Below are 24,344 nucleotides of genomic sequence, written 5' to 3' on the forward strand. Positions count from 1 at the left end.
ATGATTATGTCACAGAATTGTGGTTGTTTATGTAGTAAATAGTAAAATCAGGGTTCGACGATATGGTTGTACACTTGTACATTATAAAAGAAAACGTTTTGATAAAATTTAACGGTTTGTGGAATTATCTTGTCATTTGCATTTTAGTCTTTTTCAGATTTTTAGTCTTCGTTGTGTTTTAATCAGTGTTTTGAAACAAACATTTTTTCGCACAAAACAACCAATCTAATCCTAGTTCTATTAGTATTGCACATTTGTAGGGAACGTTGCTGTAAAATAAATAAATAAATTGTAGAAAGCATTGACATTGTGTGCTCCCGGAAAATATATAAAACCTCTACCCATCACTCGTATACTAATATATATATCACATGACAATATGATATTTTATAAATAAATAGTTCACGAGAACACATGCTACCATGAAGTATGAATTGAGAGAAGCTTAATAAACAAACTATAACCCTTTCTTGTATAAGCTCCTCATTTTCAATTTTAATAATTTTAATATTTGTTTAACAAGCAGAGCCAGCTTCCACCAGCTTGCTCAATTTATTGTTCCTCAATCTTTCTTCGTAAACTTCGCTTCCTTGCATTACACTCTCATACCTACATGACAATTTATATACATAAAGTATTAGACTAGGTTGCATCGATTGGATTAAGATCTTCGCATGAAAACAGCAAAGTTTATAGAATAGAATATACCTCGGTGGCATAGGTATCAAAGGAGACAAACTCTGGACAAGCTTGAGAGCTTCTTCTTCTGTGTTGACGATTTGGTTGAAGCAGAAATATCGACCACATGCTGAAACATCCTCGAATGCTCTAATATGAACATCCGCTAAGAATTTCACATCTACATATGCCAACACTCCATTCTCATACATTTGTGCAGCTCCTGTTACCAACACCAAACCATCAAATTCAAACACCGTGTCCATATAATTTATTTAGACGTGCAAGTTGTGTAATAGAAAAGTTTGAAACAAAAATATAGGGAGAGATTTTCCTTATGGAAATCACAATTTCAACCGAAAACAATATATGTCTCATTTAGGACCTCTTTCTCAAAACATTTTTACGCTTCTCAACAACAGTGACCTTCCTGCATGCTTTCTAAATCAACCTGTGGTATTCTTTTGAGTTTTAGTAATGTTTTGGTATTTTTAGTAAAGAGAACATATAAAACGATATTGTCGTATATTCTTTAAATGTATGTATACTAGTTGTAATGCAATAAAAAAGTGGTGCCCGCACGGAGTTCTGATTTTAAAGGCATTGGCTGATATTCTTTAAATGTATGTATACTAGTTGTGGTCCTTGTGGAGCACTTTTTCTTACAAGTTGGAGACAATCTCTATATATTTCGGTTGTTTAATTCTAAATAGTTTGACCGAGTTATAAATGTACATTAATAAACATCTAGAAGTATATTGAGTGTATCTATATGATTATGTAGTATGTACCTTTGAGGTAGGACATGGTGGGCCTAGGGTTATGTTGTGCAACCGACGGTCCGACGATAAGACCAGGATTGATAGAAACCATGTTGAGCCTACGGTCCATGGCTAGTGCCCAAGCTGCTTTCTCGGACAACATCTTTGCCAATGCGTGCCACAGCTGCATCCAACATACAAGATGTATGCACGTGAGTTTGAGCTTGTGCGTATGAGAAAAAGAAGGTAAACTACTACTAATAGTAACCAAATAAAAAGAGAGTAAACCCCTTAAAGTAACAACAAGAAAGGAAAAAAGGTATGCCCATTAATTTCAACTTTTTTGTTGACTGTCCGATTCGATGTCATACAGCTATAGCACGTTAATATTGTCCCCGAATAATTTGTCGCACAAGTTAGATAAGTTCATTTATGACGATTCATAATGATAACATGTACGCACATATACATACTATATAACATGTCACCCTTTAATACAGTGATGATAGTCATAAAAGACTACTAGATCAACTGTATCTAATTAATCAATAAACACAAATTATGCCCTTTTATTTTTCCAAAGGCAACTAACTATACAGGAATCATTGTACATTGCATTTATGAATTATGAGTCATAGAATTGAATATATTCAATTAATCTGCAACCTTACGAATTTTCTATGTCGCACAAATGATTCGAGATAATGTGACAATACATTTGATGAAACCCCAACTTTGACTATTAAGAAGATACCTATCCTTTTTTCTATCCAAAATTATAAATTAAATTAATACTTTAACATATCCAAGTTATCTGCAATTAAACTAATTATGTACATAGTATTTCAAAATTCAAACATATAAAACTGACAAATAAAAAATACTGAAATAATGTGAGCTACATTAAATGAAATGTCAGGGAAAATATTTTAGCTATTCTAATCCGGCAAATAAACTTTGAATTGTACGTCCAGTTTATACACCAAGATTTTCACATAAACAAATAGCGATTAATGCCTAAAAATCGTATTAACAAAAGAGAGTGAAGAATAATAACAAACCTTCTTGCTGCGACAGAAGTCTTGATCACTCCAACACTTCTCATCAACATCCTTCTGAGTTCCAATGTTGTCTCTCCAAATAGAAGCTGTTAAAGAAGAAGAGAAGACAATCTTCTCTATGCTCTCTGTTCTTCCACATGCCTCCACCACATTGATAGCTCCTCTCACCTCCAAATCAACCTCCTTCTCCTGTAATAATATTCACACTAAATCTCAAACAAAACTAATAATCTACACAAATACATATATAGATGGTGACTGATGAAGTCACTCACATCGTATCCTTCAGGGCTATCTAAGCAGCAGAAGACAGCGTTACATGTCTTGAGAGAGACAAGTATGCTTTGATAGTCCAACACATCAACATCGTACACCACTAATCTCTCCTCCGTTGCTTCCATCTCTCTGATTGTCTCTTCAATTTCACTCTCCCCTAATTACCAAACACAAAAACAATCAAATCAAACAATCAACAAAAGATTCTCTTTGGTTATGCCAAGAAGAGAAAACATACCGTTTCTACGAATAGCTGCGTGAACAGAGTATCCTCTGCTAAGCAACTTCTTGAGAATCCAGAAACCTACATAAGTAGAAGCATCAAGAACGCAGCAGCAAGAGGGAGACTTTTCTTGATCCATTATTTTCTTGTTCTTGTTCTTCTTCTATATTATCTGAAGCGTGTGTGTATTTATGTGTGTGGAAGAAGAGAAGGTTAGAAGTAGGAAGAGAAGAGAAGATAGAAGCATATTAATAGGAGAAAGTTGGGTGAACTATTTTCTGTTGCACGTTCCCAGCTACTCATCTTTTATTTATTGTCTCCTCTCTTATAATAGTACTAAAGTATTTCTTAATTAATAGTTTAAAACCCTGTAACCATCTTAATTAATATTTTGGTTATCCAATATCCACAAGTCAAGCCCCTAATGGGTTTTGTGTACGCGTTGATAATTTTTGGCAACGTGTCTTCTTTCAGAAATACTTGAAAATTAGTTCCAGCTAATAATATTGAATACCGTAAGCTTTTCTTATCGAATATTACAAATATATACAAATGCAATTAAAGAAATCCAGGTACAAAATTTCTTTAAATGCATTTCTGACATGCGTCACGTCTGACAAAAAAACACAAATAAAATTATAAATCGTATAAGAATTAATTTGGTAAATAATAATAAATTATGAGATTAATTTATGTTTTAATGATTGTGATTATTAATAGTTTTAGTAATCGGACATTAGTTAACAAAGTGTACATATACACACTATTTTTAAGAATTGATTAGAGTTAATGGAAATGAAATAATTGAAAAACCAAGATTTCGCGATCCGCTGCCAAACTTATTCTATTTCAATATTATATTTTGAAGAGGACTCGAACCTCCACACTCGCTTTTTAGCACGAGATTTTGAATCTCGCGTATAATTATTTATAAGATGAAGATAAGAATACTAAGTAAATAAACATGCTTTAATTGCTATGTGTTTTTGTAAGGAGACCATCGACCTTTTTTACAAAAATGTACCTATATTATTCACAGTTCGTATTTGCCAAACTGTACACTAAAACACATAGATGTCGTATATAACCAAGCTAGTTTATATCATTTCGTTAATTTGGACTTGATACTATTTTTTTATATAAATTATGTGTTTGAAAAGTAGAAATCAATAATCAAAATGTGATGCGTCATATTCCCTTTTTTAAAACTGAAAAATTGTATATTTGCTTTTAAAAAATGGTGATGATAAATAGTCATATTAATAAATTAGTTCATAGTACACTAGACTGATAATTTTAATAAAACTGCTGAAATCTCCTAATATTACTGCATATATCAGTATATATATATATATATATAAATTCAATATAGATGAATGTTGGAATACTGAATTAGAAGGATTAGGTTTCGGAATGCCAGAATTGAACAAACTTATGGGTCGGTAATTACATAAGCAAAACTCACACAAAGGTGGCTTGTATTAACAAACTACTCCTATAATATAGTCGAAACTTAAAGATTGTAGAAAAATCAAATATGAGAGCATTAATAAACATAAAACAGCGAAAGGGCGCTGGGAGTAAAGTAGTTAGCTGTTAGTAGGTAGAGATTGTGGCGAGTAGAGAAATTACGTGGGGAAGTTTCATCGCAAGCTACAACCTACCAACATCTCTAAAGTATTTGTATAATCCATTAACAGTTTGGTTTTTACGAGTTGATGTAATTTTTGTTTATACTACAACTTTATGTTTATCCTATAAATTTCTGTAAATAACGAACAATGCCATATATATCTATATTGTTGTGACTGAATCAGAAAGAGTTGTCTTCAATATGGTGGAGATATATTAATGTATACATGTTTCAACGTGATTGCATCAGTTATAAAATTAGGTTAAATGTTAATCATAGCTAGCATGTATCCTGACTTCCTAACTCTTATTCCCCATACAATTGTGTAGCGTCAATTCAATAGGGGTGATTATGATGCTCATGTGCATTAAATTCTATAAAAATGTGGTTGCATGATTAGTATGGTTGAAGTAATGAATGAAGTCAACTGGTTGAAGAATCAAATATGTTTTAAAAATTTTACCAGAAAAAAAAAGTTTTTTAAAACTTATGCTGATGATAAATTATTTTAAAGAGGCCGCCAAGATGGTTTATATACCCTTATAAATACAATTTGTTTTTTGGTAAAACTTATGAATACTATTTTGTTTGTTATTTTTGGTAAGCAAGTATATACTACCTTCAAAATACTAAAGAAATACATATAGATATGTATTGCCTCAGCTTTTCGGTTACAACTTGCCACTGAGCTGCGAATATCTATTCAGTGATTCAGCCATTTGAAATGGACACGATGTTTGTTTTTGGCGATGACGACTAAGAGCATTTCCAATGTAAAATTCTATTTTTTATTCTAAAATGGAGTAAAAGTGTTCAAACCCTATTCTATTTTTTACTCTATAATAGAGTTATGAACAAAAAAAATAGATTACTCCATTTATGGAGTAAACTTCAAAATGAAGTGAGATATGAAGCTCGATTAGAATATTTATTATTTTATATTCATTTTTATTCTATTTTAGAGTAAAAAATAGAGTTGAGTTGGAAATGTACTAATAATAAAACACAGTTCAATACGTATCACCCGCAAAAATGTTTTTTTTCTGGGTTAACTTCTGTTTTTCTTAGTTTTTTTTGTAACAGTCTGTTTTGTTAGTTGTTTTACAAAAATTTTGATATGGAAGAGGGCTGTGGTGAAAGTCGTTAAGTCACTACACGTGAATCGCAAGAAAAATATGTGGCTAATACTGAAGAATGTAAAATCGTGGGGCCAATATGCGTGCCAACGTGGTGAGAAAGTAAAAAGGGATGTGGTGAAAGTCGCCTAGGCACTACACGTGGCAAATCTCAAATATTTGTACTTCTTCTACATAGTTGAACACCACAAAGAGGTTTCTTCGTGAAAAACTCAAAACTTGGTAACTAGACAAATTAATGTATTGAAATAACTAAGAGCCACGTGTTCATAGATCAGGATCATGTCTTGATAAAGACCACACGAAAGTGTTTAGATTCCTTCTCTTTTGAGTTCAGAAAGTTGACTTGTGTCGCATTTTCCGTTCACCTAATTCGATCACCTCTTATATAAGAATAAAAATGGTAGAATCAGGATAATTAAACTGTAGTAGTTTAACTATAGTATATCATAAGGAAAGTGATCTTATGAAACATTGTTTATTTCAAACATTGGCCAACAAGTGTAAACCCGAGACTACTGATAAATGATTTGTGTATATTATTAGTTGTTATATAAAGCTGGAAGACTCTCGCGTAAACACTGGTAAGATGATTAAGAGTTCTGAGAGGCCATCTATTACTCTTAATCTTATCACATGATACTTTCTCTTTTGGCTTGGTGAATTGTAACACCAATAATCTTGAAAAAAATAGTTTGGAGTGAGTTGTGGGATAGGATGTGGACTAAAAGATGAAACATGCAACATTTTTAGTTCGGTACCAAAACAAGCCCACCGATAGACAGTTGGTTTATCTTGAAAAATAGTTTGGAGTGAGTGGTGGGGTAGGATGTGGACTAAAATATGAAACATGCAACATTTCTAGTTCGGTGCCAAAAGAATCCCACCGATAGACAGTTATCGTTTTCCATAATATGGTAACACATTGCTTTAAGCAAAAAGGCCCATTGCTTTCAGGAATATGCACTCTCATAAGATTCTTGTGCACCAAATTGTTTAAGGTCATGGTTAATGATAAATCAACCATGTGTTTTGGTGATCAACCAATACAAGTTTTATATTGAGAAAGGAGAAAGTATCACCGACCAATCTGACGGCCTAATTTTTGTTTTTAGCATTGTCCAGCCCAATTTTTTTTGGGTCAAGTCCATGCACTAGTCCGTTCCATTGAGCCAGAATATTTGATGGATTGTTGCTTACTTTTTGAAGCCTCAGCTTTTCTGGAATATGTTTTTTTTTCTGGAATATGTTTTGCAAAAGTTTCTACATAATAGGGTTTAAGAGAGATTGGGGAGAGTGTCCGAGTCTGTATGGCGATGAACCCTGGGAACGCAAATAGAAACTGCACTGCTCATCTCCGTTGAACCAATATCTATCACTAAAAGACTAATATATGGTTTCCCTTTGACGCTAATTCCACATAATTTTAATCCATAAAAGAATAAAAGATCAAGATGGGGGTTGAGGAAGAAAAAGATGATAAACGTGTAATGATTGTTTTGCACGAAAATAAATATGTGGATGTTAAAATGTACAACGTAGCAACGAACACCCTTCAGTGCCTGCTCCACTATCAATCTCCCCGTAAGTGGACCTCTCATAGGTCGGTCATACCTCCAATTTTAACAAATATTTTTGAAATTGATGTTTTGTGTTATACTTATTATCAAGTTGTGGTTGTTTTCGAGATAACGTCCTGATCAAGGTTACTATTATTATGTTTTAGTCATTGGTGTGTACACAACTTTGACTTGTATGATTTTCACTACCATATTGATAAGCTCTAGAGTGCCTATAAATACATTTAACATCTTTGCATCATATTCATCAAGAGCACTACCAAGATACTCTACATTGAAAAGAAAAAAAAACATACGTACCAAAAACGAAACAATATACAAAACTATGGCTGTGACTAAGTCATCGTCACTGGTTCTAATCACCTTGATACTGGCTATGTCGTGCCTAGTCTCCGAGAGCCGGATTGCAAGAAAAGACTTGGGTTTGGACCTTGGCGGGATAGGGGTAGGGATCGGTACTGGCATCGGCATAGGTCTCGGTGGAGGTGGATCCGGATCCGGAGCTGGTGCCGGGTCAGGATCCGGAGGAGGAGGAGGAGGGTCAAGCTCTTCTTCCTCTTCTAGCTCCAGCAGCTCTTCTTCTAGCTCTGGGGGTGGTGGAGGTGAAGCGGGATCAGAAGCGGGATCATACGCGGGGTCACGTGCAGGGTCTGGTTCTGGTAGAAGTTCCGGGTCAGGCCGTGGAAGAGGAGGTGGTGGTGGTGGTGGAGGGGGTCATGGCGGAGGAGGTGGTCGCGGTGGAGGAGGTGGATCCGGTAATGGAGGAGGGTACGGTGAAGGCGGTGGATATGGAGGAGGTTACGGTGGCGGCGGCGACTGAATGCATGCATGCAATATCTAATTGCTGCTATGTGTTTTACTTTTACGTAAATATTATTAGTATGAAATAAAAGAAAAAAGCTAGAAATTTAATTTTCTAAAGTGGGTGAATAAAGGAGATAGAAAAAGCTCATGTCGTGTTTGGTTAATTATGTACTCTTCCATACTCGAAATGGATTCTTGTTGTTGTTGTTGCTTTACTCTTGTACTATAAGTCTATAAGTATGTTGTAATTTTCCAGTTATGATAGTTGATAAATAAATGCATTGTCGTGTGTTTTATTTTCCGGCACGTAACGTTTGTTCTTTCTTTTCATTTTGGCTTGTCAGTTTTCGCTTATATCAATCATCAAATAACCCTTAACAAACAAAATCCAATCAAATTTATAACACATAGCAAAACAAGTAGCAAACACCATGAATAGAGAGTTTGCACTTATTTTTAGAACGACTCTATATCATTGAACATTGATAACTAATATATATATATCTATAATTTATTACCTTTTTGTAATTTGAGCGATTTTTTTTGTCACGTTTTACATTCAGTATCTTAGATAACATATGTGTCAGTGCCAACAACAGACAGGTTTGCTTATCCAAAATTCACAAAATAATTTGTCATGTGTATCTCAACTATAATAAACAACCGCACCATACATAATTTAGATATGTGAAACAATAAAATAATAATAATAAGAAGAAGATTAACGCTCATATATTGGCTTAATTAAAACTCGATCAAACCTAAGATTTAAAAGTGTTTATGTATTTACGACTAAGATAATGTGTTTTTTTTCTTCGTTGTGTGTGTATTGACTGAAATTATATTTTGTAATAAAAAAAAAACTTACATTTAGAATATAACTTAGATCCAAAAATTTAATCCTCCGGCGTCATAAAAAAGTTTTAAAATATACTACTTTCATACTAAATGTCACTTTAACAATTTTCCTTGTTACATAAAAATATAATTCTACAAACTGATCAAATAAGTATTGGTCTCAAAAAATGCTTTTGTAAGTTGATAGTCGGATTAAGAAAAAATGAAAATAAATTTTGAATTCTATTTGAGAGGTGAACATTATTGGTCGTCATTCATGGTAAAATAAAACATAACCAATGTGAACGATCTTTCTGTTCAATTTAAGCACGTGTAATAGGTTGACTAATACTTCGTAGTGGTGGGGACTATAGATTAGTGACTAATAATATATATGAGTGACTAGTTTCTGCGTGTATAAACCACCAGGTCCACCACTACTCTTCCACTCAACTTAGTGGTCCGTCGACTCTGGTGGATTGGCAGCAGTAAAAAAGATAATGCACACATCACCTGCATTCGTACCTTAAATGTGCACTAACCAATTCTATTATCTTAATAATTTCTTTTGTTAGAACTAAAGTAAGGTGAGCTAATATATAGGATGATGATAAATTCATAATATATAGGACCTGCTTGTGGTTGAAAACATGAAATATATTGACGTAGAGAGATTTCTAGTGAAAACCGCAACTTTTCCTTTTAACTTCTTTTACCTCACCGTTGAAAAACCTCGCGAACTGATGGGTTAAGCTACGATTTTACTTATGTAATTTATAAGTCATCATTATTTCATCATTTTACATATATTGCCGATCAAAAATATATTTAACTAGCTACACATGTGTTTAATTGGTATTCATTCTTCTTTAAATGTATCTATGATTTTAAAATGACAAAGTGGTAGAACTAATTTGGTGATAAACACGCAATGGCTCACTCTATCCCAAAGCTTCTATAAATACCCAAACATGTTATTGCCTCTTCTATCTAATTAAGTGACACTACAAAGCTCAAAACACACTGATTGGCAAGTTTTTACACACTAGTTTCTTTTTAAAGGTCTTTTTACACACGAAGAACTCCAAAATGGCCAGGGTCCAAGGTCTAGTTCTTCTTGGTTTATTAGTACTTTCAAGTTTAGTTATGTTAACCGAGAGCCGAGTGGCAAGAAAAGACCTGGGGCTTGACCTAGGTGGTATTGGGGTTGGTCTAGGCGTTGGATTGGGGATTGGTCTTGGCGGCGGGTCAGGCTCTGGTGCTGGTGCAGGTTCAGGTTCAGGTTCCAGATCATCATCTAGCTCTAGCTCTAGTTCGTCATCAAGTTCGAGTTCTCGTGGTTCGGGTGGTTCCGGAGCCGGTTCATCTGCTGGTTCATTTGCTGGATCTAGAGCTGGATCAGGATCTGGTAACTAAATTATAAAGCACGATATATGTGAAACAAAAAGTATGTTTTATGATGTTGGTTTGCCGTAATTAATATCGTGTGTACTAAGTTGGATGAATAAATTGTCGTCATAAATTATGCTTTGTTTGAAACTTTGAGTGTGTCTATTTTCCCTACAAGTATAAACTATCCTATATATAGTCTTTTAATTAGATTTGGATCATAGCATGTACAGCCGTAAATTGCAATCTTCTTTCTCCAGGAAAATTTTCGAAGTATTTTAATAAATCAAACCATATGATCACAAGTTATAGTAGTTAGTACACTACAAGAAAATAACTATATTGCAATAAAGAGAAATTATTGCAATAGGTCAATATAATGTTGCAAATGTATATTTGCAATAAAACTGTAATGAATTATACAATGTTGCTGATTGATTGTTGCAAATTCCTTTCGTTGCTAAAATATTGCAAATTTTGCAATAGATTGATTTATTGCTAAATCCATCGTAATAATGCAATAACATTTGTCTTGCAAATTTGTTGTATCTTTACAACAGACTTTGCAATATTAAACTCACACAGTTTGTTTCTACATACTACGACAATATAATTCTAATACAAATTTGTTAAATTGTATTTATTTTGGAATTATATTTGCTATGTCACAATAATTTCAAATGTGATGGTTATTTTCAAATTTAAAATAATAAAAATAAGAATTAATCAATAACTATTTTTATTAAATAATCAAATGTTACAACAATATTGAACAATTCATTAAAACCATGTCTAAGAAAAATGAACAATTCTACATCGTTATATTTTCTTCTTTTGATGGATTGGAAACACAGGAAAGATATGTTGATTTGGCTCTCATATATTGATTGCTTGACTCCGTTTTTCTCCAGCCTATAGCACATCGACTAGAGTTCATCCTGAATCTGAACAAAAACAAAAGTAATGGTAAAATCTTTAAATGAATATCAGAGAATAAAAAATACAAAATATACACACCAAGTTACTTATTTTAAACACTTTGAAGTAAGAGTTTTGTTTGTTACCTTCGTTGACTAACTGGCATGCGTTACGTGTAATTCTAGTTTCACAACCTCTCTTTCGTTGAAGAGGAAGCAGAACATGGAAACTTAATTCTCCACAAGTATAACAAGGAATTAAGAAATCATATTTATAAAAAACTGAGAAAAGAGAAAATCTTAATTGCTCTAGAATCATATCCCTAAGTTCACGTATATGCTGGTATTATCCTATTCTAGAAAAGTTCTGGCGTGGAGATATACACCGAACTATAAATAAAAATGATACATTAGCTTGTTTGTTTCATCATAACAAAATGATAATTTAGAATTATAATTCAATAAATTTTCAAAAATATATAGTGAAACTTGAATTAAGATCTGTATAACTAAAAAAATTGAAAATCTAGTTAACTTCAATTAGCTAAGTTTTCGTTATTCAGTAAAAATTTAATTAATTTTGGTCAAAATTATATTGATGAAATAATATATAGTTCTGGTTGAAATTATATTGATAAAATAATATGTAAAAATTATTTTAAGTGGGATATATATATTAACTTTTAAATCGAAAATAAATAATACTAAAATAAACATGTTGCAAATAGAGTGATAAACGTGTCACATATTAAAACATGGTATTTTCTTTCTTTTTTTCCAAAAAGCCACATCTCATTTTCTTTGGATTTTTCATGGGAATTTTGCAAGAAAATTTTTATAAGTAGGAAAAAAAATTGCAATTTGGCAACAAAATTTTGTAACGATTTTTTTTGTCGTTGGGTTGCAGTGAATTTATATTTAACTGCTGATATGTATTTATGATTGCAAAAACATGGTAAAAATCTGTTACCAAATTTCAAGAAAAGACAACGTTGCAGAAAATATGTTGCAATATCACCATTTTCTTGTAGTGGTAGCCTTCGCTTGAAGAAAAGAAGAAATGTTACTTTATAAAATATGGCGTATTTATTTTTTGTAAAATGAGTTTTGTGCTATATTTCACAGATTCCTTATATACTAGACATAATACACCTTAACAAACTTGAGTTTATACAATCAACACTGAATAAAACAAAAATAACGGAAATTTATTTTCCTTTAATATTATAACATGAAAACTGAAACAAACAAAAAGCAACAAAAGATTAACTGGAGAATATCTATATTACTTCTAGTGACATGCGGTCATGTACTCATGTGGCGTCCTGAGCAAAGATCTATCTTTAGACGTGACCTATGCGTATCGAATAAATATTAGAAATCTGAAGTTTAAGTTCTTTACTTTTGATCTGCATACTTGGATTCAGTGTCATCTGTTAACAAATATTTGATATCCAATTATTATTTTAATATTATAGAGTATTGAACTCTATAACTAAATGTTATTATCTTGTTTTTTTTTCTTTTTAAAAGGCTTTCTCATCTAAATGTTATTTATCTTTTACGTTAAATGTTAATAAAATAAAATAAAAATAGTGTTCCATCCCTTAGAACAGAGTTTCAATTTTTTTTGTTATAATATTTAATCAGGTTGGTGCACCTAATGATAGTATATAACAATGTGAGCTTTATTTTTTCATAATTGTGTTTGTAGATACGTTTACTAAACTAAGTTGGCTTGTTTTGTAGTGCCCAATTCAAGTAAATAAAGTCTGTTCGATTTAGATGAATCAAATCGAATATAATCATCAAACTTTTGATAGTTATTATGCATTAGTATTTAAAATTTTGTTTTATTTTTCTAAATGACTATATTATCTAAATAATTGACACAAATTCCTAATAAACCTGGTGTAACTTTGGCGTATCCGGGTACATCTTTTCCGCAAAACCTAACCCAATGATAAAAGTGAAGGATCCAGTTTTTGATAATTATTGTTATTATAGATTCAAATTTACGTAAGATAAATGAAGCAATGCAGACGATTTAAGCATGTTAGTGTAAAGACAAAGACTCCAACAATGGTTAACTAGTGATATGTATTTAGGAGGATGTATTCAATTTAACATTTGATGTGATTTGATTTTTAATGGAGTTTTAGATGATTAGAATAAGTTGCAGAGATTTAAATGATTTTTGTTAAAGTACTCTAGAATATCACTTAAAACCATGGGATTTGAATTTTAATTTTTTTAACTAAGAAACTCCACTCAAACACCCTAAAATCACCTCAAAACTTTAAAACTCCACAACTTAAAATATTTTCAATAACAGTGGATTTCAGAGTACTTTACGAAATGTCAAGTTCAATAACAGTGGATTTTAAATGAGTTTTTAAAATTCATGTTTGAATAACAGTGGATTTGTCATTTTAATACAAATCACCTAAAACTCTCGGTTGAATACACCCCCCTTAGTTACTAAAAACTTGGTCCATTATAAATTTATAATCGCTTACTCCATTATTCAATTTCTAATTCAAGCGGGATCTCGCAAATCTTTTGTTGCTCAATTACAATAGTCTGGAAACAAAGAATCTTCCCAACTGAACCTAAAAACAATGAACTAGGCAGCGACGACATTTCATGTAAAGATATCAAACATAAAATACATAATAACGTAACCCATAAATGATAAAACTATCAACTAATTCACGCATTTTTAACGTGTCTTTTTTTTGTTACCAAAAGAGTATGAACCTATCTTCCGAGATAGCTCAATTTGGTTTATGCATCTGAAGTAAATAATCATTTTAATAGATATTCGAAACATCAGATAAAGAAGTAATATACCAAATAATAAAAAAGTAATATACTGTTGTTCAAAATTAAAAAAGAAGTAATGTACCAAATATGATCACACCGTCCAAATTTAATAAAATCCGTAAAACATAATATCATGACCGAATATTAACATTTTCTATTGCAAGATATACTGTATGAATCTGTCTTCGAGATTGGATAAATAATGTTTTATATTTTTTGAAAGTAAAATAATTCTTTAAAAAATGAAGGAACATGGAAGTAAAGAAAGAATATACCCAAAATAAATAGTTAAAAATATACACGACCAAAGCACCGTCCAAATTCACCGGATATCACCGGTATTTCCAGGGTCTCGAAACAGTGTCTCTCCCGAATCATCCGGTAAGAGGGTGGCCCATGCCTTCTCTTTTATGGTGAAACCGTGACTTGGGGAAGCGGTAATGTTAGAGAGGGCACGCAGTTTTCTACTATGTCATTCTGTCATCGCTTTCCCAAAACAGCCAATGGTCTGGTCCGCACGTCCTCTCTCTGCATTATCCTGTTCGGAAAAGTACAACTATTTCCTCACCCAAATTATTTAGAAGCAAAACAAACAAAAATTATTAAAGTAAAATGACAATTTTTTCTTTCTAAATTATAAATTTTGATAAATGCTCTCGAACGTCTTTCTGCTGAAATTTGACTCAATGCGGGCCATGACTAGTCGACAAAATCATATAAAGAGCACTAATTAGTAGTACTAAATTACTTTGCTATGCTAATTGTAATTACATATATATAACAAACTAACTTTTTATTATGTTCTTTGGTTATCCGAAATTTGGAGGCACACTGCTCTGAATACACCCACTATTCACATATTACAATATATATTTTTTATGAAATTTTAAATTTATTGATAAGTAGAAAAAAATACATTTACAAAAGAATCAAGAAAGAGGATTATACTATGGAAAGAAGGAAAGAAAGAAAAAAGAAATAGAGTAAAAATCCAAAAACTAGTTTAGCTTGTGAACTGAAATCAACGTTGCAGCAATCCCGCGTGCTTGTGCTGCGGCCCATAATTCATTGAGACAATTTTGTTCTTCATCGTTGTGTCTATAACTTTTATGCAATTGACCTGTAGTCATCCATTTGCCCTGATGTCGTCTTGAATTACGCTCCCTCTATATGTGATAGATGACTGCTTGGAAAATCAACAGGATGGTGTCAAGTTGACTCGTCCTACTTCGTTTGATCTCGTTTAGGGTGAGATCGTTGACTCTAGACATACGATTTTGATATGTTTATTCAATTGTAACTATTAGGTGACTGATAAAGTTTTTTTTTGCTAATATGCGAATTTGGATTAAAGATAATATATACTTTCATGCACATACCACGCCTTGCGAACCGGAGTGATGTATCAGATAATCCAAAAACAAACCACACATGTTGACCTAAGCATTTGATCTTTTTGAAGTTTAGACAACATTAGTTGTAAGTCGGTCGCACGTTCTTGTTTTCAATATCTTTAAATAATGTTGATTGGGATTAGATAACATGTGTAATTGTTGAATGAGTGAAACTGATGAGTTACTGTCCAAATTTGCAAAGGTTTTTATAATAAAATGAAGTGTTGGAAGGTGTTGTAAATTTTGATAAAAAAAAAGGAAGGTATTGTAAATTAAATAGCCTGATTGTAAATCTTAAATTTGGATGTTGTAAATTAAGTTAACTAATGGTATATTTAAAATTTAGATGTTGTAAATAAAACTATTATGGATTTAGTTTTTTTTTCTTTTACCTGTAAACAAATAATTAGGAGTTAAGACAAAAGCCAATCTGTCAAACTCAGAATTAACGCGTCTCCTTGTCCCCTTCGCCTTCTGTATATATATACTTCTCCGCGTCTCCCTCTTCTCCTTAGCAGATGCTTTTTGGAAAATAACCAAAACCAAAAATCTGCATCTGTCTTCTTTCTCCTAAATTCACCATTTTTATTTTCATTTCTATAAAATTTTCTGGATAATATTTAGGAAGAAAACTAAAAAAAATCTTGTAAAGAGTTTCAATCATGCCTTCCATAGAAGATGAGCTGTTTCCATCAACCCCGGGTAAGTTCAAGATCGACCGGTCAAACCGACAGCTAAACCGCTGCTTCGCATCAACAAGCACCATGTTCCTCTGGGCTCTCTTCCTCATCGCCCTCACCGCCTCCTACCTGAGTTTCCAGAGCTTCGTCGACTCCGGCAGCCGCTACCTCACCGCCTCCTGGGGCGGCATCCAGTGGGAGAAACAGGTGCGAACCTCCGCTCAGATCCACCGCTCCGGCGGCATCTCCGTCCTCGTCACCGGCGCCACCGGTTTCGTCGGCAGCCACGTGTCCCTCGCCCTGAGGAAACGCGGCGACGGCGTCGTGGGCCTCGACAACTTCAACAACTACTACGACCCTTCCCTGAAACGCGCGAGGATGTCCCTCCTCTCCTCCCGTGGGATCTTCGTCGTGGAGGGAGACCTCAACGACGCCAAGCTCCTCTCCAAGCTCTTCGACGTGGTCGCCTTCACTCACGTGATGCACCTCGCGGCTCAGGCCGGGGTTCGATACGCGCTGGAGAATCCTCAGTCGTATGTTCACAGCAACATCGCGGGGCTGGTCAACCTCCTCGAGACTTGCAAGGCGGCTAACCCTCAGCCGGCGATCGTGTGGGCTTCGTCTAGTTCCGTTTACGGTCTCAACGAGAAGGCTCCTTTCTCGGAATCGGACAGAACAGATCAGCCCGCGAGTCTTTACGCGGCGACCAAGAAAGCCGGTGAGGAAATCACCCACACTTATAATCATATTTACGGTCTTGCCATTACCGGTTTAAGATTCTTCACGGTTTACGGCCCCTGGGGTAGACCGGACATGGCTTACTTCTCATTCACGCGGAATATTCTCCAAGGTAAACCGATCACGATATACCGGGGTAAAAACCGGGTCGATTTGGCCCGGGATTTTACTTTCATCGACGACATAGTCAAAGGCTGTTTAGGATCTCTTGACTCCTCGGGTAAAAGCACCGGGTCGAGTGGGAAAAAACGTGGAGCCGCACCGTACCGGATCTTTAACCTGGGGAACACGTCTCCGGTTACGGTTCCCATCTTGGTGGATATATTGGAGAAGCATCTCAAGGTGAAGGCGAAGAGGAACTTCGTGGAGATGCCTGGAAACGGCGACGTTCCGTTCACGCACGCTAATATCAGCTCCGCCCGGAGAGAGTTCGGGTATAAACCGACAACCGATTTGGAAACCGGTTTGAAGAAGTTCGTTAGATGGTATCTTTCTTATTACGGGTACAATACTAAAGCCAAGCTTGAGCAATAACGGTGAAATTTTATTTTATATTATTTTTACACTCGGTTATTGTTGTTTATTTTCGTTTTGGGGGAGAGATGTTTATTACTAGGATAATAGAAGAAAATCTAAATATTCTTTGCTCTTAAGACAAGCAAAGAAAAAAAGGACACCGAATCAAATCTATTTTCTTAATTATATTTGATCTTACTTCTTAGCAAATATTTCCTGCCAAAAAGGTGTTGATTACGGGATTTACGGTCGTATAAAATCGTTTGATATTCGTGGGAAAAATATTTAAAATAAATAAAATTGGAATATCGGACAGCTGGGGAGGCTATGAGACAGCAGAGAAAGTGGGCTTTTAGTGGTGTGTTGGGTCCACGAGACTTGTGTATAAAGGTGAAAGAAGACCTGAGCTGTACGGTAACCGTTGGATTCGATGTGGGAATTTAATTTTTCAGTCGTAATCGTACTGATGGTCCAGCTGTGAAGTACTCATGTCACGTTATCTTATCTGCCGACACTAACGAGTACAATAAACCATATTTATCATTTTGTGTATCTGAAAGGTACTGGTAAAGAAGAGCCTTGTTTGTGGGGGATAGGAAGTAGTTTTTGATTTTTGTTCTAAAGTTTGTTAAAGTTATAGCATTTCTTAAGTAATATATTTCAGGAACAAGACTCACAAAGTTTCAAACAAATCTTTGTTTTTTTTTTTCAATCAAACGTGTTATACTTATACTATGGATTATATATCGTGGGTCATTGGCTGAAAAGTAATACATACTCTAAGAATGATAAGAAATAAAAAGTGATTAATGTATATGGGTATTTGATCAAAAACGATACAAAACTTTTGATGAAAAAGGGTGATAGTTTGTTATTATTGAAGCTAGACTTGGACTATGTATTCATATATCAGTTTACATTTATTAGAGCAAACATATATCAGAGTTTAAGAAACTGAAGAAGAAATAAAGCTTGAATTAGTTTAATTGTTGCTGTATTTGGATTTCTTCTGTTGATTTCTGTTAGGACAGTAGTGGATTCTTCAGATCTCCGTTACAGTTTAATGTGCTTGAAGAATCTTCGATTTGAATTTTCACATCTGAGTTATTCGTATTGTCTCTCTCTTCTTGATTTATCATGACATCTTCAGCTTTACCCCAGAGCACAATGTAAAGTCCCATGATTACAAATATTCCTCCGATTAAGCTAAAAAAATATAGAAAGATTGATGTTTACAGATTGTATTTAGTAATCTTATATGAAAGAAATATTACTTTACCTTCCGGTGAACATCTCTTCTTGAAGGATCAGAGAAGCCAAGATTGTGACAATGACTGTACATAGAGGGTTAAACATTGCTGAGAACAAAGGGCCTCTCTTAGATATAACCCATGCTTGGACCGTAAAAGCAAGCGCTGACGATACAACTCCCTAACAATCGCATTTCAACATTAAGGTTTATGTTAATATTTTGATTATTCTACTGCTAAAAAGAGAAATGAAATGAAATATAAGTGTTATATGTGCATACAGCGTAGAGACAAGTCGCTAACTCCGAGTAAGAATGGAGAATCCAAGCGTTTGGGTCTTTCTCAAAGAAGAAAGTGACGACTGCACACTGTATCGTGCCGAATAAACACATCCACGCTGATAAAGAGAGGTGGTCTGGGTAATAAGCAGAGACTGGAACCTAGGGTATGTTGAAACAAAGATTTCTTGTAAAGCAAGAAACGTCACCAAAAGAGTAACAGTCTTTGCAGTTCAATGAAGTTTACCTGAAATGTTAGCCACAAAGAATAGCAAAGAGTGCTAGCGAACACACACAAACAACCAATCAGCCACATGTTCTGGTCCGTAAGATCTCCTAGTAACGAATTTTCTAACGGTAAAGTAGATTCCGAGTTAAGAATCTTTGGTCCACGAAGCAAAGTCATGGAGATTGCTCCTACTACACATAGGACTGTCCCTGATATCTTCGCTAAACCTCTGATGTTTCGGATATTCACCGTCTCGTATCTAAAGAGCAGCAGTAATTTGTTACACATGAATCTTATTTCCCCAATTTTCCATATAATAGGAGATGTATAAATGTTATTTATGTATGTACCCGGCAAGATATGAGATTAGGAAGGTTAGTGCAGGAATGATGTTACACATGGCACTTCCCGTTGACGATGAAGCTAAGTAAATACCTTCACAATACAGATTTTGATTCATCGTAATGCTGCAACAACAACAAAAAACAAGGAAAAATAGTTCAAGATTCATCAAACTTAGAGGTCTTAAAATAAGCACGAACAAATCTTTTATATATACTAATATACATATACACTCTTACCCTAGAAGCGAGGCCATGAATATTAAAGAAAAGCTCTTTAGATCCAAATAAGATATCTTTGATCTTCTCCTACAATCCACACACACACACACGAATTAGCAAGAACTAGGTACAAATTAATATCCATATATATAGAGAGAAAGAGGGATATGACTTTAATTACCTTGAGAAGTAGAGAAATGGGAAGATGAAGATGGTTGCAAAGACTTGCCTGTAGAGGATAAAGACCCGAGGGCTTGTTCCATTAACCAGAGTAGCTCTTGCAGAAAGAGTCACTCCTGCGTAACACAGTTGCAACCCCATCATCGCCATTACCGGCTTGTACTCTTCTACATTCCCCATCTCTCTCTCTCTTTCTCTCTCTCTCTCTCTCTCTCTCTCTCTCTCTCTCTCTCTCTCTCTCTCTCTCTCTCTCTCTCTCTCTCTCTCTCTCTCTCTGTTATATGTTTATGTTGTGAACAGTAGTATTTTAGAAAATTAATATGTTTTTTGTCAGTTTCATTCTTTATCCTCTTGTTAGAAACGACGACATATTTTATATATTCATCATCGTATACGAATGAGTCCATGAGTTATCACTATCTTTTTGTTAATTATATTTTGTTTGATCAATTGTTGAAGTCGTGGAAAATGCAGGCACTTATTTAGTACTGTCTAAGAATAATATCTGCTTCTACGAATCTAAAATATGAACTAAGATAACATTTAAACACAATTGTTATCGTCGCAGGTTGATTCTTGGTTGGAGGTTTGAAAAGGTTTAGTCCCCTTACTATGGGATTCTTACTCTTTTTTCTCATTAGAGTTTTGTCTCATTTAGGTTTTCTCTAATGAGAGTTTTAATGAGGAGAATCTCATAGCATTTCCAAGCTTGACTTGTTCCACATGGTCAAGCTTGAGGGAGATTTTGCTTTTGTTGAGTTTAAGGGTTGGGTGTTTTCAAATTTGAGTTGTTTTTATCCTTTTTCTTGCTTGTTTTTTCAAGTATCAAGTATGCACTAGTTTGTAAAAAATGTTTTTTTGATGAATAAAATTTAACATTCATTCAAAAAAAAAAATTGTTATCGTCGCAGATACCTGGCCCGCCGCTCGATTATTTAGAAGATCAATGAATTATAATTCTTCCCAACCTCGTCTTGTTAAATTTGGTGAATTAACTGAAGAACGATATAATAATATCAATTCAATTTTACCTATTACCTAATATAGCTTTTTTTTTTCAAACTAGAAGGCTTTCATTAAAATTAAAGAGTAGAGTTTGAGGCCCATAGGACCTGCTTTGCCAGAGAGTCAGCAATGGCATTTTGGGCTCTAGGAATAAAAGTAAATTGAACAGACTTAAATGAAGAAAAAAGGAGGTAGATGTCTTGGAGTACGCCAAATAACTCTGTCTTCAAGCTTCGACGGTTGAGAGTATTCATTAGGGTCTGAGAGTCAGAGAGGATTTTGATTTGTTCCAAACCGCGTGAGAAAGCAGAGGTTAGAGCAACATGCACTGCTAGGGTTTCTGCCAATAGGGGCGATGCAACATGAGCTGCTATCGCAGATTGATGGATTATCATCAAGGATCCAACCAAGTCATGCTCGTCCTGTCGTGGGATTCCACGCTGCGTCGGTGAAGATTGGGATCAATCTATCACTGCAAGGGCTTGGTTCCGATCTGATCAAAGGCTTCGATGTTGGGGGCGACGGTGAGGGCTGAGCCAGTTTCCATTCACGGGCATCCACAATTGCTTTTGCTATTGTTTCCTCCGGAGTAAACTCTTTATTCTGGAACCCCAATTGATTTCTGGATATCCAGAGACTCCACACAATCCACGCTGCTAGAGTTCCTGCTTCAATACCGATGGGAGGTAAAGAGTGAATCTTTTTTACCTGCTCCCAACCTGTTTGATAATCTTTGATAGCGTCAATGTTGATGGCAGTTGAAAGGGGAGCTAGTTCCCAGACTCTTCTAGCATATGGGCACGTGCAGAGGAGATGCAGGATAAACTCTTCCGCGTTGCATCTCTTGCAGAGAGGGGAGATTGGGATGTTTCGAATCGCAAACTGTTCTCCTACAGGTAATGCCTTCTGTAGGGATTTCCATATGAATAGTTTTATCTTTTCTGATGTCTTGATATTCCAAACGTTAGCCATCCAGTCACAAGGTGGAGCTTGGTTTACTGGTGTAGAGTTCTCCTTTTCCTCTATCAGCGTTAAGTAGCCTGATCGCGTGGAATACTCACCTGATGTGTTTTTCAACCAGACTAGTTCATCAGGTACTCCCAATTTACTTGGTTTGATCCTTAAGACTTGTTCTTTGTGGAAAGGAAGGATGAGTTCTAATTTCTCCAGGTCCCACTCCGTTGAATTTGGCAGGAATAGGTCGGAGACTCTGGTATAGAGGAAGCTTTATGGCGCTGGGCCGATAGGTCTGCTCATTGTGGGCTAGCCAGGGATCCTTCCAGATGTTGATTGAGGTTCCTGAGCCAACCATCCAGCCAAGTTGCTTGAGTAGGAGGTCTCTGCCTATCAATACACTCTTCCATCCATGAGAGGCGCTCTTTGGTGCTGAGCATAGCAGGAAGTCTTCCGAGTGGCAGTACTTTCCTAGCAACACTTTGGCAAGAAGGCAGGTTGGGTTCTTGATAATGTGCCTGCCTATTTTTACGAGGAGAGCATCGTTTGTGGAGGTAATATCTTTAAATCCTAGTCCTCTTTTCTTTTTTGGCTTAGCCATTCGGTCCCAGGATATCCATGAGACCTTTTTGTGGTCAGGGTCATCGTCCCACCAAAAGCGTGTCAACGCCGACTGGATGTTAGAGCAGAGGGATTGTGGCATCTTAAAGCATGACATCGAGTGTGAAGGCATTGGTGCTAGGACGCTTTTTAACATAAATGTCTTGCCTGCAGTAGAGAGGAATTTCGAGGACCAGCTTTGGGCTCTCATCTTGATACGGTCAACCACAGAAGCAAAGAGGTCCTTCTTTTTCCTTCCAAAATGCTCTGGGAGCCCAAGGTAGTTCCCGACTCCTCCTTCTTTATCAATCTCCAGTACTGACTTAACAAGCTCTCAGGTCTGTGTTGGTGTTTTCTTTGCGAAGAAAACGGATGATTTCTGCTTATTAATGAGTTGCCCTGAGATCGTTTCATAGGTGTTCAGTAGAGTCTTGAGTGCATCTGAATTCTTCTTGTTTGCTTTGCAGAAAAACATCGTATCATCAGCAAATAGGAGGTGGTTCAAGCTGGGACAATTAGCTGCTATAGAGATGCCTTTGAGGAGTCTTTGTCTCTGCGCAATCTTACACAAACCTGACAGAGTTTCACTGCATAGGATAAAGAGGTATGGTGATAAGGGGTCTCCCTGCCTTATACCTCTTTCTGGTTTGACAAAACCTCTTGTAGCGCCATTTATGATAAACGTGTAGGAGACTTTCTCTATGCATTGCATGATCCATTGGATTAAGGTAGGGTGAAAATTCATCTTCCTCAGGACTAGTCGAATGAATTCTCACTCCAGCCTATCATAGGCTTTACTCATGTCAGATTTGATAGCCATATAGCAATGCTTCTCCGCTTTTGATGATTTTAGGTAGTGAAGAATTTCATGAGTTATTAAAACGTTGTCTGATATTGCTCTTTTAGGAAGAAAAGCAGACTGCGTTTCTGAGATCAGCGTTTGGAGGTGGGGTTGGAGGCGTCTCGACAAAAGCTTGGAGATCAGCTTGTAGTATACATTGCAGAGGGCAATGGGCCTGTAGTCGGCGACTCGTTTTGCACTTCTTCTTTTCGGGATTAAGCGAACATGCGTTTCATTGATGGTTCTCCGCATTTCACCGGAGGTAAAGAATTCTTGAACTTCTTTAACTATGTCGTTGCCTACTACTGACCAGTTCTTTTGAAAGAAACAAGCAGAAAACCCATCTGGTCCTGGTGCCTTATTAGGGTGGATGGAAAAGAGGGTCTCTTTTATCTCTTGGGGCGAAGGGAGCTTTGTCAGTGCTTCATTCTGTTCCTCTAACAGTCGGGGGGTAATAGCTTCTTCTATGATTCCAGCCATCATCTGAGGATCACACGCATTGGAAGTGAACATCTTTGCATAGTAAGCTTCTATTGTTGCAGCTATTTCCTCTTCTTTGTAGACTGAAGTTCCATCCTCCGTCTCTATCATTGCAAATTTGTTAATGGTTTTGCGTTTTTTGGTAGATGCGTGGAAGAAACCTGTATTCCAATTTGTGTTTCTCCTAATTAACTTGAAACAAAAAATGTGTAAAGTTATTATTAATCTAATCTGGTATAGTGGATTTTGAATTTCAGCCTGATCTTAAAGTCAAATATACATTGCTTGATTACTATAAGACTATGTTTAGAAAACATTAATCTATACTATTATTTGAGAAGTGATTTTTTGCAACGAAAAATTATTATACTAATTTATTATATAGTTGAAATCATGAATTAGTGAACTAACTATACTTAAATTTCTATGTAAAATAGAATATAATTTGATATTTTGACCATTTGTATTTTTCAGTATGAATTTTTATTGGTTAAATTAACTGTAGCTATCGATAT

At 35.2% G+C, this 24,344-nt stretch overlaps 5 protein-coding genes across 5 annotated transcripts; 3 read left to right on the forward strand and 2 right to left on the reverse strand.

The window, feature by feature from the left end:
* Positions 1-272: 272 nt before the first annotated feature.
* Positions 273-3,267, reverse strand: LOC108848778 (cinnamoyl-CoA reductase-like SNL6). Its single transcript, XM_018622213.2, has 6 exons — positions 3,015-3,267; positions 2,776-2,933; positions 2,501-2,689; positions 1,470-1,623; positions 709-901; positions 273-609 (listed from the first exon to the last, which is right to left on the reverse strand). Exons 1-6 carry the CDS (start codon positions 3,136-3,138, stop codon positions 516-518), a joined length of 912 nt encoding a protein of 303 aa, XP_018477715.2. The 5' UTR covers positions 3,139-3,267; the 3' UTR covers positions 273-515.
* Positions 3,268-7,600: 4,333 nt separating this feature from the next.
* On the forward strand, positions 7,601-8,458 carry LOC108852017 (glycine-rich protein DOT1). Its single transcript, XM_018625501.2, has one exon. It carries the CDS (start codon positions 7,674-7,676, stop codon positions 8,166-8,168), a length of 495 nt encoding a protein of 164 aa, XP_018481003.1. The 5' UTR covers positions 7,601-7,673; the 3' UTR covers positions 8,169-8,458.
* Positions 8,459-9,962: 1,504 nt separating this feature from the next.
* On the forward strand, positions 9,963-10,528 carry LOC130501596 (GPI-anchored hemophore cfmA-like). Its single transcript, XM_056996424.1, has one exon. The coding sequence runs from the start codon at positions 10,079-10,081 to the stop codon at positions 10,403-10,405; it is 327 nt and encodes a 108-aa protein (XP_056852404.1). The 5' UTR covers positions 9,963-10,078; the 3' UTR covers positions 10,406-10,528.
* A 5,489-nt stretch (positions 10,529-16,017) lies between these two features.
* Positions 16,018-17,635, forward strand: LOC108854601 (UDP-glucuronate 4-epimerase 1). Its single transcript, XM_018628205.2, has one exon. The coding sequence runs from the start codon at positions 16,178-16,180 to the stop codon at positions 17,465-17,467; it is 1,290 nt and encodes a 429-aa protein (XP_018483707.2). The 5' UTR covers positions 16,018-16,177; the 3' UTR covers positions 17,468-17,635.
* A 713-nt stretch (positions 17,636-18,348) lies between these two features.
* Positions 18,349-20,199, reverse strand: LOC130501595 (WAT1-related protein At4g30420-like). Its single transcript, XM_056996423.1, has 7 exons — positions 19,951-20,199; positions 19,788-19,856; positions 19,557-19,673; positions 19,225-19,465; positions 18,981-19,139; positions 18,729-18,880; positions 18,349-18,655 (listed from the first exon to the last, which is right to left on the reverse strand). The coding sequence occupies exons 1-7, from the start codon at positions 20,127-20,129 to the stop codon at positions 18,472-18,474; spliced, it is 1,101 nt and encodes a 366-aa protein (XP_056852403.1). The 5' UTR covers positions 20,130-20,199; the 3' UTR covers positions 18,349-18,471.
* Between the last annotated feature and the right edge of the window lie 4,145 nt (positions 20,200-24,344).

Source organism: Raphanus sativus, unplaced genomic scaffold, assembly GCF_000801105.2.
Source record: "Raphanus sativus cultivar WK10039 unplaced genomic scaffold, ASM80110v3 Scaffold0221, whole genome shotgun sequence".
NCBI classification, from domain to species: Eukaryota; Viridiplantae; Streptophyta; class Magnoliopsida; order Brassicales; family Brassicaceae; genus Raphanus; species Raphanus sativus.

What these genes read in the sequence shown, in the direction of transcription:
- LOC130501596 (XM_056996424.1), top strand. Translation starts at nt 10,079, where the DNA reads ATGGCCAGGGTCCAAGGTCTAGTTCTTCTTGGTTTATTAGTACTTTCA.
- LOC108852017 (XM_018625501.2), top strand. Translation starts at nt 7,674, where the DNA reads ATGGCTGTGACTAAGTCATCGTCACTGGTTCTAATCACCTTGATACTG.
- LOC108848778 (XM_018622213.2), bottom strand. Translation starts at nt 3,138, where the DNA reads ATGGATCAAGAAAAGTCTCCCTCTTGCTGCTGCGTTCTTGATGCTTCT. An exon ending in ATAGCCCTGAAGGATACGAT is followed by an intron (nt 2,690 to 2,775) that starts GTGAGTGACTTC and finishes ATATTATTACAG; the next exon opens with GAGAAGGAGGTTGATTTGGA. An exon ending in TTGATACCTATGCCACCGAG is followed by an intron (nt 610 to 708) that starts GTATATTCTATT and finishes ATTGTCATGTAG; the next exon opens with GTATGAGAGTGTAATGCAAG.
- LOC130501595 (XM_056996423.1), bottom strand. Translation starts at nt 20,129, where the DNA reads ATGGGGAATGTAGAAGAGTACAAGCCGGTAATGGCGATGATGGGGTTG. An exon ending in CTTTGTGGCTAACATTTCAG is followed by an intron (nt 19,140 to 19,224) that starts GTAAACTTCATT and finishes AACATACCCTAG; the next exon opens with GTTCCAGTCTCTGCTTATTA. An exon ending in GAAGAGATGTTCACCGGAAG is followed by an intron (nt 18,656 to 18,728) that starts GTAAAGTAATAT and finishes ATATTTTTTTAG; the next exon opens with CTTAATCGGAGGAATATTTG.
- LOC108854601 (XM_018628205.2), top strand. Translation starts at nt 16,178, where the DNA reads ATGCCTTCCATAGAAGATGAGCTGTTTCCATCAACCCCGGGTAAGTTC.